Source organism: Lissotriton vulgaris, chromosome 10 (assembly GCF_964263255.1).
Source record: "Lissotriton vulgaris chromosome 10, aLisVul1.2, whole genome shotgun sequence".
NCBI classification, from domain to species: Eukaryota; Metazoa; Chordata; class Amphibia; order Caudata; family Salamandridae; genus Lissotriton; species Lissotriton vulgaris.
Window position 1 is genome coordinate 1,008,330,319 of NC_141698.1, and position 14,524 is coordinate 1,008,344,842.

Here is a 14,524-nt window from a genome sequence, read left to right on the forward strand (position 1 = left end):
GGTCGTAACGGTCCCCTTTTTAAAAAATTGTCGTAATTTCTGCCCCTTTCCAGGTTTCTGGAATTGGAGCACCTGAAACTATAGCATTGCATAAGCGATTTATATATGGTCCCCAGACACTGATAGCATGCTTCAATAGAAGCACAGCTAGCACAGGAATATTGTTAGCAGTGTCTTCATCCTCAAAAATGTTACCGAGCCCTATCACGGGCTCAAAGTTACAATTTAAGTCCCCGCCAATTAATACACTTGCCTTTGTCTCTAGGGAATTTAAAATAGAGTCCAAATGTTCTATAGTCAATGATTCTTTTGAGGCTAGGCTGGGTCTGTTGTAAAGGTTAAATAAGTGTAATACCCTTCCATCCTTGGTGGTGACTTTTACATCAACAATATCTTGAGATGTTATACTCAATTGGATTATTTCAATTGCTAGGGTTACCCTTATCCATATTACAAGACCACCTGATGGCCTCCCTCTTGCCGATGGAATTGCGTCCACACTAAATGTCTTGTAACGGACTCTATGAGGGGTTTCTAGGACCCAAGTCTCTTGTAGAAGACAGAAATCGCTCTGTTCGATGTACTCGTGCCAATCTGTGTCTCTAAGATTCCGGTTGAGCCCTGCTACATTCCATGAGATAAAGCATAACTTTGATGATTTATCAATTATACCAGCAGGTTGGAACTCGCCTACCATGGTATTGTTAATGTTACTAGTATACTTATAGCGTCATCTGTGAGGTACAGTGACGTGGGCAGGGGGAATTGTATTCAACTCCTGGGTTTATTATTGGTATGCAATGATAATTATTGTGCCGACAATTATATGTGAGCTCCATATTATGCAATCTGATATTATATTTTTATAAACCAATTGTAAATAGTCGGCTCGCTTACGGTAATCTGTGCTGACCCTCAAACCTAAATAAAGCAGGCAGTAACTTGTGTGTGGTTAATACCTCTTTCCTTGTGGTTTCTGCAGGAAGTTGTGGCCCACTGGATTGCCGAGAGTCGTATTGCAATTGAGCAGGCGCGACTGCTGACGCTGAAAGCTGCGAAGGCCATCGACTCAGTGGGGAGTGCACGTGCTAAAAAAGAGGTAAAATATCATCATTTGATGCCCTGAGGTGGAATGTCTTCTGTTAAGTGTTGTCCACACTTTTTTTCTTAACGCAACTACAAGGGAGGTCTGTTCCATGCCATGAGACACATTGAACTGTGGCATGTTTGGCTGATGCTATGATGACTGCTGCAGTTTGTGCCAGTGTCCACTTTGGAATGGTCGGGGTGTGACCTGAGTGTTGGCGGAGGGACACGTGCTGCAGGGGATGCAATGGTGGGCGATGGGGCGGGCATTGGTAGCACCACACTTGGCCCGCCCACCACCTCCCAGATGCCACCCAGCAGACTGACCGGAACCACTTCAGTACCACCCTCCTTCAACTATGTCTCTTGCTCCCTCAAACCAAAGCCAGTGGGGGGTGAATCTGTTCTATGTTGATATTGTTAATGACATTCAGGTATGGACTCAGGAGGAACAATCAGGGGGCAAACACTACTGGTAGGAACAGAAGACTGGGGATTTAGCGCGATAGGGAAAGGCTTGTGACTTTTGTCTCTAGCTAAGTCTAAGCTGGTGATGTTACCTGGTTTGAGTAACATGTTAAGAGGTTATTTACACACATGCAGTATGGATAAAGCAGACACCAGAAGTATTTTTCCCTATTATAGTCCTGTTGGCTTTTAGGAGCTGAGCTCAATTTACATTTTCATCTGTTTTTACACAGGCGTTTCCCACCAGCTTTTAGCTTCCAGTAACCACCCATTTAACAATTATAAACCACTGGTAAAGCCAATTGGTTTAACTTTGTTATGGGGTAAGATTGCCCAGACCGCACATTGTTGGCGTGATGTACTGCCCCTCATCACCCGCCCTGCCTCCCACGCTTCACCTCTACCCAGGGTGACGCTGCCCTTCCTTGTAAGCTCTTCCTCGACACCACACAGGATCCATGGCAGTATACACCATTCCACTGAGGTCACACGGTTATTTCCTCTACATGGGACATGTTCGGAGTATTTCCTAAAATAAGACTTAAATAAGGGCAATTTTTGTTTCAGTGTTTTCAAGTAGACACATAGATGTTGAAGCAATATATATATATATAAATGTAAATGTGTATATATATATATATATATATATATATATATATACACTGTCAACTGTGAAAATCCTGTCTTCTGTACAAAACAAGTGCTATGCTGGTATTCTACACTTTTACATTCTCTGCCGAATGTTATTTACTTTATGGTTGTCAAATCATAAATAAAGTAATATATTACACACAAAAAACTTTATGGCGTGCAGATCAGGCGTGCCATAGAAGTGTCAAATCTATTGGCAGCACTGCGATCAACTGTTGAGAAAATCATCTGAAAAATAGATGCTACACGAAATAAAGCAACCCTTTAACAGCTGTCAGATAGCCTATTGCTACTAACTCTTTAAAATGTACACAGAGAGGGATTTGGCTCCAGATAGAAGAGTGTTCCTGTCTCACCTACTGCTGTTGACTGCTTGGTGTATCTTTCCCCCTTTAGTGGAGTCCTTGCATTGCAATGCATGATGGACCATTTTACATCTCGCTCTGAAACTGACTTTTCAGATTAAATTCTCTCATGCAAGCAGTGTATCCAGAAAGTAGTCTTTTTTCGTTGTTTTTAGTTTTTTTCAATTCAGCACCATTTTTTAATGTTGTAAACGAGACTCACATTTTACCTACAAGAGTGCTTCATATACACAGACAAACACGCATTGGCAAAGCCAGTAGGCCAGCCTTTAATATGCTAAAACAGCCATGCACACATTTATTTTGTTGGAATACTTTCACACATTAAAGATCTATTGTCTTTTCAGTGCTCGTTTCTGTAGCATCCTTTTTACAGGTGCTTTTGAAAGAACTCGCTCCCCAGTAGTCCAAGTTTTTACTTGTAGAATAATCCATCATGTATTTCACGGCAGGGTGAAGGACAAACCTAAACAGCCAATAGAAAGCCAGTCACACTACAACACTCCTGTGGGCTGATCAAAGTCGTAACTGACAATGTCTTAGGCCAATACTGAGGGTTCCTGAACAAAAGAAGATCATTTCTGAAGTTGCCAATCCAAAGCCCTTTATAGTAAGTGTAGAATATAATTTTTTCACCATGAATAAGGCAAGCGCTATACACGGCCGATCTTAAAAAAGACCCATGCACTAAACGGATGCAAAAAAGCATTTTGCCTGCATTACTCTGACTTTTTAAAACTGATATTTAAATCAACCGCAAATATCACCCCTGATGCCCACCTCACACGTTATTTGAGCCAGGGTACCTTTGATCTTTGCTTATCAGTATGGTATAACTGACTGAGACATTAAACCTCCCTATAAAATACCAGGATGCAGAATCAACCCTTCTTGTGAGCACTGGTCATCAGGAAGTTCAGGTCAAAAAAAGCCTTATGCAACACTGAGCTAATCTTCTGGTCCATGCGTGGTATATGCTGTTGAATGCTAGTCCCTCTTTGGAGTCCAAGCCAGTGTCCATTTGGATACAGAAAAAGTCAGCATGAAGGTCGAAAAAGAAAATGCATGCAAGCCTTAGACATCCATGATCGAAGGCTAACGGTCCGCCATTTGTTTATAAAGATATGTGAATGCCGGAAAAAGAGCATAAGGTGCATTTTTGAATATTTTATGGACAACACTGAATTATTGTTCACTCCTACTGGTAGAAATAATTGGGTTCTTTAGGGCTAAAACTTCTGCTTCTGAGCAGTATCACTCCACTGCTCATTCTTTGCTGGTCACAGATCGGCTGGCTTCAGTTGTGTCTGATGTAAAGACTGAGCTGCCAGAAGGATAGCAGAGCAAACATTCGAGTCAGTTTTGGACATTATATAAAACCAGAACCGATTAATCAATCAATCAATCAATCAGTGATTTATATAGCGCGCTACTCACCCCGAAGGGTCTCAGGCGCTGGGGAGAGAGGTCCGTTACTGCTCGAAAAGCCAGGTCTTGAGTTGCTTCTTGAAGGAGAGGTGGTCCTGGGTCAGCCGTAGGTGGGTGGGGAGGAATTTTCATGTCTTGGCCGCCAGGTAGGAGAAGGATCTTCCTCCCGCGGTGGCTCTGCGAATTCGTGGTACGGCGGCGAGGGCGAGGCTGGCCGATCGTAGCTGGCGGGTGGGTGTGTAGAAAGTGAGGCGGCTGTTGAGGTACTTCAGACCCATGTCGTGGAGAGCCTTGTGTGCGTGGGTGAGGAGTCTGAAAGTGATCCTCTTGTTGACAGGGAGCCAGTGCAGGTCTCTCAGGTGGGTCGAGATATGGCTCCGGCGAGGGACGTCCAGGATGAGTCGTGCGGAGGCGTTCTGCATGCGCTGGAGTCTTTTCTGTAGTTTGGCAGTGGTTCCCGCGTAGAGGGTGTTCCCGTAGTCCAGTCGGCTGGTGACGAGTGCCTAGGTGACTGTCTTCTTGGTTTCGGTGGGGATCCATCGGAAGATCTTACGAAGCATGCGCAGGGTGTTGAAGCACGATGATGATACGGCGTTGACTTGTCTGGTCATCGAGAGGAAGGAGTCCAGGATGAAGCCTAGGTTTCGTGCGTGGTCCGTTGGCTTGGGGGTGGTGCCCATTGCAGGCGGCCACCAGGATTCGTCCCAGGCGGCGGGCGACGATCCCAGGATGACGACTTCCGTCTTGTCTGAGTTCAGTTTGTGGCGGCTGTTCTTCATCCACTCGGCGACGTCTTTCATCCCTTCGTGAAGGCTGGCTCTGGCGGGGTCATTGGTGAGGGAGAGGATCCGCTGGGTGTCGTCGGCGTAGGAGATGATGTTGAGGTTGTGTTGGCGTGCGATGGCTGCGAGGGGGCTCATGTAGAGGTTGAATAGGGTGGGGCTGAGTGAGGATCCTTGTGGTACCCCGCAGATTACTTCAGTGGCCTCGGATCTGAACGGGGGGAGGCGGACTCTCTGGGTTTTTCCGGTGAGGAACGAGATGATCCACTCCAGAGCCTTCCCTTGGATTCCAATGTTGCTGAGGGGCTGTACTAGGGTGCGGTGGCAGACCGTGTCGAACGCTGCCGAAAGGTCCAGGAGGATGAGGGCCGCTGTTTCCCCGTTGTCGAGCAGGGATCTGATGTCGTCGGTGGCTGCGATGAGGGCGGTCTCGGTGCTGTGGTTGGCTCGGAAGCCGGACTGCGAAGGGTCGAGGGATCCGTTTGTCTCGAGGAAGGCGGCGAGCTGTCTGTTGACGATCTTCACTATGACTTTGGCCGGAAAAGGGAGGAGCGAGATGGGGCAGAAGTTCTTGAGGTCAGTGGGGTCCGCTGTTGGTTTCTTCAGGAGGGCGCTGAGCTCGGCGTGCTTCCAGCTTTCCGCGAAGGTTGCGGTGTTGAAGGAGCTGTTGATGATGTCCCGGAGTTGGGGTGCAATGATGGAGTCGGCTTTGTTGAAGACGTGGTGGGGGCAGGGGTCGATGGTGATCCGGAGTGGATGGTGTTCATCGTGCGGGTGGTATCTTCGGTGCTGACCGGGGTCCAGTAGCAGAGGGTGGTGGTGGGGGGCGTTGGTTCGGTGGTTGGGTGCGTGGTCTGTGCGCCGAAGCTGTCGTGTATGTTGGCGATCTTGTGGTGGAAGAAGTTGGCGAGTGAGTCACAGAGGTCTTGCGAGGGGGTAATGTTGTTGTTTCCGGCGTTGGAGTTGGAGAACTCTTTGATGATGCTGAATTGTTCCTTGCTGTTGTGGTTGTTGTTGTCCAGTCGTTTTTTGAATGTTGTCCTTTTGGTGGTGCGGATCAGCTGGTGGTGTTCACGGGTGGCGTTCTTGAGGGCAGTCATGTTTTCTGTGGTCTGGACGTGGCGCCAGGCTTTCTCGAGGGTGCAGCAGTTTTTCTTGGATGTTTTGAGTTCGTCCGTGAACCAGGAGGCTTTCTTGCTGCTGGGTCTTTTGGGAGGGTTCTTCAGTGGTGCGAGGTTGTCGGCGCAGTTGGTGAGCCACTGTGTGAAGGTGCGGGCTGCTTCATTAGGGTCTGCAGCGCTGTCCGGAGGTTTCAGGCTGAGGGCAGTGGTGAGCTGGTCGGTGGAGATCTTGCTCCAGCTCCTGCAAGGAACCTGCTGCGGGTGGTGGTGGGTCGTTGTTCTTTTGAAGCAGAAGTGGACGCAGCTGTGATCCATCCAGTGAAGTCCGCTAAAGTGGCTGAAGGAGATGTGCTTGCTGGAGGAGAAGACGGGGTCAAGCGTGAGGCCGGCGTAGTGGGTGGGGGTGTTCACCAGTTGCTTGAGTCCGAGGTTGGCGAGGTTATCCAGCAGGGTGGTGGCGTTGGTGTTGTTGTTTTTCTCCAGGTGGAAGTTGAGTTCCCCTAGGAGGATGTAGTCAGCGGAGGGGAGGGCGTGCGGGCTGATGAAGTCCGCGATATCTTCGCTGAATTGGGCGCGTGGTCCCGGGGGTCTGTAGATGAGGGTGCCTCTGAGGGTGGTCTTGGGGTCGGTGTGTATCTGGAAGTGGAGGTGCTCGGCGGCGGTGAAGGTGTCGTCGGAGTTGGTCGTGATGCGGATGGTGTTCCTGTAGACGATGGCGATGCCTCCTCCGGTTTGGTTGACGCGGTCCCTCCGGGTGATCTTGTATCCGTCCGGGATGGCTACTGCAATGTCAGGCGCTGAGGAGGCGTTCATCCAGGTTTCTGCTAGGAAGGCGACGTCTGGTGAAGTTGTGTCGAGCAGGTTCCAGAGTGCGACGGAGCGGGTGTTGAGGAGGATGCACTTGAGGTGGTTGTTGCTGGTGCCTGGCCTTTTGGGTGCGGTGCAGGTCCGGAGGCAGGTGAACTTGCAGGCTGGCAGCTGAAGGGTCTGTGGGTGCGCTTCGGGGTGGCTTGGTAGCAGGCGGAGATCCGGTCTGGTTTGAGTGCGTGGAGGGTGGCGGCGTCGTAGGTCCGTCGTGTGGGCTGATATCGTCGGGGGCCAGGGGGAGGGAGGAGCAGCTGGGAGGGGGAGCGGGGCGGCCAATGGGGTCAGGGGGGGCGGGCCGCAGGGACACAGCGGCGGGGAAAATACGGCGGCAAAATTGCGGAAATAAGGTGGCGGTGAGGGCCTCAGAAGGCAGGGGGCAAAGGAGGGGAAAGCAAGGCAGAAACAGCGGTAATAAACACGGCGGGAAGAGGTGGCGACGAGGGCACAGGGGCCACAGTCAGAAATCAACACCAAAAGGCCAAAATGAGTTTCTATGCAGGGCAGTAGACCAACAATTCACAGGCGCGTCTGACACAGTGGAGCGTTGTAACAAGACATTGAGAAAATGAGAGCACGGCTAATGGCCTGAGAACACAACGGTGGCGGAGTGTGCCAAGGTATCAGATTGGAATATACACCTTCATTGATTTAGAGAAAATAAAACTGTGACTTTCTGCAGCAGGAGTCACAGGGTAGGGGGTCAGCAGGCACCGGGGTGTAGAATAGTCAGCAGCGGCTAGCAGGGGCGGCAGAGGCAGCAGGAGACCGGGCACACAGGGGGCTGCGTGAGGTGAGGAGAGCGACCTGCCTGGTGACAGGTTCAGAGGTCGCTCTGAAAAGTTATTATTGAATAGCGTATAACTCACAGTGTAACTCTCAGCTCCATCTGTGCACATGATAGATCAGTCAGGTTACTGTGCAGTTGTGTGTGATATGTGCCTTAGCCTCTTGATCTCAATTCATTATAAGTCTAAAACAATGCTTACAATACATAAATGCAAATAGACAGCTGCAGCCAGTGAGCCTCCTGTGGACTATGCTCCTCAGTGTCCTTTCCACAAGACTTTGTGAGGCCTCTTGACTCCACACTAAGGAATGTTACTTTCTAATTAACCCCTTTGTAGCGACAATAATTCAAAATTTAAAAACTGATTCACTACAGATCTAGAGTTACTGAAAAGGAATACAATATAGAAACAAAGGTGTTTCTTAACGCCATCTTTGGAATTTTAGCAGGACCATCATTGGAAATTCAATACTGACAGGAAGATGACCTTGGCCACCAAGGCATTTTAACATCCAGGCCTCATATCTGATTCCAGTGCTTCCAAATATGTTTCCAAAGTTTTCAGCAGTTTAGAGCATGTTTCAGTGACGCCCTGGCTGTAGATATCACCATGTAGTGGTTAATAACGTAATGGTCTCTTTTAGTGACTACATTCTAATAACAGCCATGTATGAGCTCCAGAGGAGACTAAATCAGTACCTGAGATATTTAGGGAGGAGCAATGTTTTTGGAATACAAGGCAAAGTTCTCTTTTGTCGAGCTGCAGAAAGTCACAGTTTTATTTTCTCTAAATCAATGAAGGTGTATATTCCAATCTGATACCTTGGCACACTCCGCCACCCTTGTGTTCTCAGGCCATTAGCCGTGCTCTCATTTTCTCAATGTCTTGTTACAACGCTCCACTGTGTCAGACGCGCCTGTGAATTGTTGGTCTACTGCCCTGCTTAGAAACTAATTTTGGCCTTTTGGTGTTGATTTCTGTCTGTGGCCAAATATCTTCCACTTGTCCAGGTGCACTATCTCACCTTGTGGTATATTGAGAATGGCTTTAAAGTTACAGAGCCGAAGACGCTCTGTTACGGTACCACCGTTCTTATGTTAGAAGTGCACATGTGACCTATCATGTTATAATTTTATCGCACTTTTGGAACACCGTTTTGGCCTTTGACGCTTGATGATCGCCCTCTGCTCCATTTGATTGGTGCAGTTTCTTTTGTGGTCCAGGTATGATATGTTCCCGTGGAGAATTCTCGGATGCGATGCCTGGAACCCCGCTTTTTTCTAGTGGTTACTATTTTATTTTCTCTGACCCCCTTACAATGGTATTGAGAGATTGAAGATCTGGGTTTTTCGCTATCATTTTGTTTTTGTGTTGGGTCCTGATAAAGGTGGAAAGAAAATTAGGGTGATCTACCGAAACGTAAGGGGACTTCTTTTAAATGTGTCTACTGCTGGAAGCCACATGAGGTGGAAGGAACATTTTCTGCTTTCTTGATGAAACCTTGTTTTTAACCAATGACTTCATGTTTGAGTTGGAGTAACTATGTGTTGTTGGGGGGAAAAGCGGATTTTGAAATATTATGTTCAGAATATATGCATGGTTTGTGATCAACTGTTTTCTGGGTTAACAATAAATAATAGATGTATTCAGTAATTAGTTTGGAATAAATAAAATGCTGCTTGGAGGAATCTTAGCATTTTAATTATGGATTAATTGATTGGGCCTAGAAGAGTTGTGTTTTTGGTCCTTAGAAACTAATTTTGGATTTAAACACATTTTCCAGCTTCTGTTTGATATGTAATATAATATCGCTGTCACAAAATCTTCTAGAAAGTAACCACTTCCACTTGATTGCCTCGCTAGAATTGAGTCACAGCCTGATATAGCAGCACCCAGCTGTTTGTCTCAATCAGGTTACTGAGACCATCTTAATAAATATGCACAGAAGCTCATTTTAGATCCTAGACCAGGGAGAAGGATTAATGTTGTTTCTGCTCAATCTGTCCAAACCTCAACCATGTGACCTCCGTTGTTTCCCAATATTTGTATATCCCTATCCTGCCAAAGGTAAAAACATAACAGCTCTGTCTACCTTCCTTTCCCACTTGAGCAGCAAGAAAACACCATTGTTAGTTTGTCTTCCCATTGCCTAAAGCTGATTAGAAAGGTCGGTTGTGTCTTTTCCTCTTTCAAGAACACATTTCCAGAACAATGTGCACTATTTTTTGCTAAGTTTCATTTTTTTAAAATATATTTTTATTGCAGGAATTAGCCAAAATTACATGTCGGACCAGCAATACAGTTACAGGAATAAAACAGTAAATACATCCGATCCCCCGCGAGAAAACGTCATGGGTACACAGCCATTCAGCCCACAACCCTAGGGTCAGGCGGCGAACACAGGTGGGGATCTGGTAGAAGATCGAAGCTGGTCCGGATAATCCCATGGGCTTCATCTGCTTTTCTAGATCAACCTAACAAAGGTGAAAAAAAAAAACCAAAAACTCCCCCCCAACAGCCCAATGATTCAACTCCCTCACCCCCCCAACCCCGCCATCAGTGTGTGGTAATGTGTGTAGGAAGAGCCTATGGGAAAAAACTCCAGATGACTATATTCATATCCGTATCGTGAACGTTTACCGGGACTCAGGTTGTGCTGCATCTTCACCCTCGGAATCGCTGGAAGCGCAATAATCTCTAAGGGCCTGCACTAACGTCTCCCATTCCAGTGCTGATTCAAGCGCTCTCTCGTTGAGCTGCCGCCTTGCCAATTGGTATCGCAGAGTGCTCTCCCCCGCAGCCCACTTCAGCAGTTCGCTCTGCCACCTAGCTCCCGTCGGACCAACTCTTGCCTTCCAGTTCCTGGTTATCTCCCGTTTAGCGAGGATAAGCCCCAAATCAATAAATGTACTCGAAATTTTATTTTTAGGGGTATGCGGGAACCAGTGTAAGAGCCCCACCGCCGCGTCGACCGATAAAGATCTCCCCGTTACCCCATTCAGAGTATCCTCTATCACTAGCCAATACGAGGACAGCGCCGGGCAGGACCACAACATATGAAGGAGGTCCGCCTCAGGCGCTCGGCATCTGGGGCAGTCTGCCTAATCCGTGGCGAAGTACTGCTGAATCTTCGCCGGAGTCAAATAGGCTCTGTGGAGTATGTAAAAATGAACTAGTTGGAATCGGGCATGACGTACTCCCTTCCAGGCTCGGCACATGAGTTGTGACCAGGTCGTCTCCGGTATCTCTTTCCCTATGTCGGCCTCCCAACGAGTCCGCAGTGTGGCGAGGGGGGGTAAGCCCTCGTTAACCAGTCTGTTATACAGGCACTTGACTGCCTTGACCGTCCCCGCGGACATCATGACGTACTGACACACCGGAGACGTAGGCGGTTCCTCTAACCCACTTTTCCAGTGCGTCTGAATCGCTCGGACCAGAGCCGTGTGCAAGAGGAAGTCGCCTCGGGGAACATCGAAACGATCCAGGATCTCTTGGAAGGGCAGTAACACCCCGTCCTCATAAAGGTCCCCCACCAATTGCAATCCCGCGTCTTCCCACTGCCCTAGGCGTGACCAGTCTCCACCGTGAGGCAGGGCCGTCAGCATCCCCAGCGGTATTTCTGGTGCATACGGAAGCCGTAGCTGTCCCCGGGCGTGGGCGCGATTCCAGCATAATCTAATGGCCTTTTCTTCGAGCATCAGGTCCTGCAGGGCCAAACGTTGCCGCAGTGTGATGAAGGAGATAACATGCCTGGGCATCCCCGTACCCCTCCCAATCTCCGGGCCACGAAACTCCCTCGCGACCTCCTGGGTGAAGGTCTGCAATTGCGCCGCAAGGTAATATTTCTCAAAATCTGGCACCGCAAGGCCTCCCTCAGACTTTGGCCTCATCAGGGTCTTGAGAGCCACTCTCCGGCGGCCCGAACCCCAGAGGAATCCCACCACCATGGATCGCAGTAGCCGAAAGGTGGCCGGCGGGATCCAAATCGGAAGCGCTCGAAAGTAGTAGAGCAACCGGGGGAGTGCCACCATTTTCAGTAGAGCAATCCGACCTGCCACCGAAAGCGGCAGGGTAGCCCAAAATTCCATACTACCACGCAACGCGCGAGTACAGCGGGCTATGTTCCCATCCAGGAGGTCAGTGGGGTCGTGGTATATGTATACCCCCAGGTACTTGAGGCAGCTGGGTTCCCACCTAATGTCTCTACTGATGTCAGGTCTGGGCGTTCCCCTGTGAACCGGGAACAGACAAGTCTTGGCCCAATTCACCCGAAGGCCCGAGACATCCCCGAAAGATGTCAGTGCCGTCGCAGCCCCATCCAAAGCGGCATTCGGGTCCTCGAGGAAGAGCAGCAGGTCATCAGCATACAGCGAGATATAATGCGGGCCGGATAAGGTCCGTAAACCGCCGAAAGAGACCCCGGACCGGATCAACAGCGCCAGTGGCTCCACCGCCAGCGCGAAGAGTAGTGGGGACAAAGAGCAACCCTGTCTCGTGCCCCGCTCTACTGGATATTGTTGGGAAATCAGCGGGCCTGCCCTCACCCTGGCCGTCGCCGAGGCATAAAGCACCGTGGTCCACCTGACAAAGCCCTCCCCTAGACCAAAGCGCAGCAGCACTCTGCGCAGGTAGTCCCATTCCAAGCTATCGAAGGCCTTTTCCAGATCAACTGAGAGAACCACCGGACACGGGGCCTCTATGTGCGGTTCCCCCAACAAGCGAAACAGCCTGCGAATATTCATGGTCGTGTTACGCTTGGGAATGAATCCTGCCTGGTCCTCGTGCACTAAAGAGTGCATGTGCCCTAGCAGCCTCCATGCCAATATGCTGCTCAGGATTTTATAATCGACCGTCAGCATTGATAGTGGCCGGTAGGACGCCGGGTCAGTCGACTCTCTACCAGGTTTGAGGAGGGGAACTACTAATGCCTCACACATCGAGCCGGGGAGGCGACCCAAACGCTTCCCCTCTCTGTAGACTATCAGCAGTCGGGGCGCCAATAGGTCAACGTAGGTGGAGTAGAATTCAACCGGAAGGCCATCCAGGCCCGGGGTCTTATTCCTCGCCATCCCTTTAATGGCACTACGGATTTCTCCTAGTTCGATGTCGGAGCCCAGAGCCTTCGCCACGTCGGGCTCCAGCGCTGGCATATCTAAGGGTTGCAAATATTCATCAATCAGGGCGGGGTCTCTGGCCGGGTTACTGCGGTACAGCTGTTCATAGTAGCGCTGGTAGCAGCCTAATATCTCTGGCTGGGTATGCACCTCAGACCCTTCAGCCGTGCGCATGGACGTCGTCAGAGAGGTCCGGCGTGTGGGATTGGCCAGCCATGCTAGCAGCGCGCCCGACTTATCCCCCTCCGTGAGCGACCTAGTGGTGTAGGCCTTATAATCGAAGCAGCGCAGTCTTTCGACTTCCGCCGCCACCGCCTCTCTTGCCGCCGCGGTACGCTCCTGGAGTTCAGGATGACCGGGGCGGCGAAGTTCCATCTCACGGAGCTTCCGATCAGCCGTGTCCAAGTCATCAAGGATGACTCGTCGCATGCCCACTTTTTTAGAAATACAGTAGCCCCTGACCACTACCTTAAAGGCGTCCCATTCGAACGCTCTTGATCCAGCGGTGCCCCCATTGGACGCAAAATAATCCGAGATTTTGTCCTCCAGGTCCGCCCTAAAGACTATGTCCTCCAAGATCTCCGGGCGCAATTTCCAGGTGGGCACACTAGGGACCCCGGGAAACCAACGGAAGTCCACTAGGAGGGGGTTGTGGTCTGAGATGGTCCTAGTCAAATATTCAGAGCGGACTGCTGCGGACACCAACTCTGCTGATCCCAGAAACCCATCTAGTCGCACGTGTAATTCATGTAGGCCAGAAAAATAGGAGTAGTCTCTAGAGTCGGGGTGCTGCGCCCTCCAGATATCTGTGAGCCCCCAGTGCGTCTGCCATTCCTTCCTCCCTTTAGCCACTCGGCGGACTGGAGAGTCCGGGAGGGGGGGGTGCGAGCGGTCGGCCTCTACGTCTACCACTGAATTAAAATCACCACCCAACAAGAGGGTTCCCGAGAGGAAGTGGGCCAATGAACCCGATAACCCGGAGAGGAAGGCAAGCTGGTCCACATTAGGTGCATAAATACAGCAAATATTCAAGTCCCTACCCCCCAGTGTGCCTGAGATAGCCACATAGCGACCCTCCGGATCCACCACCGATTTTGCAACCTGAAAGGGAACCCCCGCCCTGATCCATATCAGCGCCCCCCTCGCGTAAGCTGAGTATGAGGTATAGAAGACCTGCCCTCTCCATCTACGCTGTAGCGCCGCCCCTTCCGCCTTGGTGAGATGAGTCTCCTGCAGCAGCGCTATCTGCACCCCTCTACGCACTAGATAAGCGTGAACCTTGTGACGTCTAGACATTGTGTGAAGCCCTCGTACATTCCAAGTGATGCATTTCACATTAGCGATTTCAGCCATTGTCCCATACTGTCTGTCCCGGGCTTCCCCTCCAAGGCTCAAACAAAAAACAAGCGACAGTCAAGTCAACACTGATGGCGGCCATCTTCCCCAACAAAGACCCAACACCCGTCTGAAACAAACCCCCTCCCACCCACCCCAGAACAGGACCCAAATAGTTCCATCCAGTTCCCATCCAAACCGTGTCTCCAACAACCCCCCAATCCCTGCCTAATCCTGCGGTCGCCACCGCAGGGAAGCCTTAAGGGCTAGGTGCGGGCTGGGCGCCAGTAATGGGCCTTCGAGTCTCGGGCTACCGAGACTAATTCGAGCCCAAGTCAGAAAAGCGTCAGTCCGATCGGGGCCCCCCAAGCCCCCCATCGGATCATGTCACCAATCGCCTCCCCTACCACCCCTGCTGCAAACCCCCACCCAAATGGAAGTAGCTCACCCAGTCATCCCTGCCCGTCCAGCATACCCTCAGCCGAGTCTGGAGTAACCACTGGCAAGTGAACACCATCG

At 50.2% G+C, this 14,524-nt stretch overlaps 1 protein-coding gene across 1 annotated transcript in view; it reads left to right on the plus strand.

Annotated features, from left to right (window-relative positions):
* The window catches only part of ACAD11 (acyl-CoA dehydrogenase family member 11), a 399,787-nt gene that overhangs the window by 357,844 nt on the left and 27,419 nt on the right, over nt 1–14,524 (plus strand). The window contains exon 18 of the mRNA XM_086942043.1: nt 983–1,099. Coding sequence (XP_086798169.1) covers nt 983–1,099 — 117 coding nt within the window. The remainder of the gene's footprint in view (nt 1–982; nt 1,100–14,524) is intronic.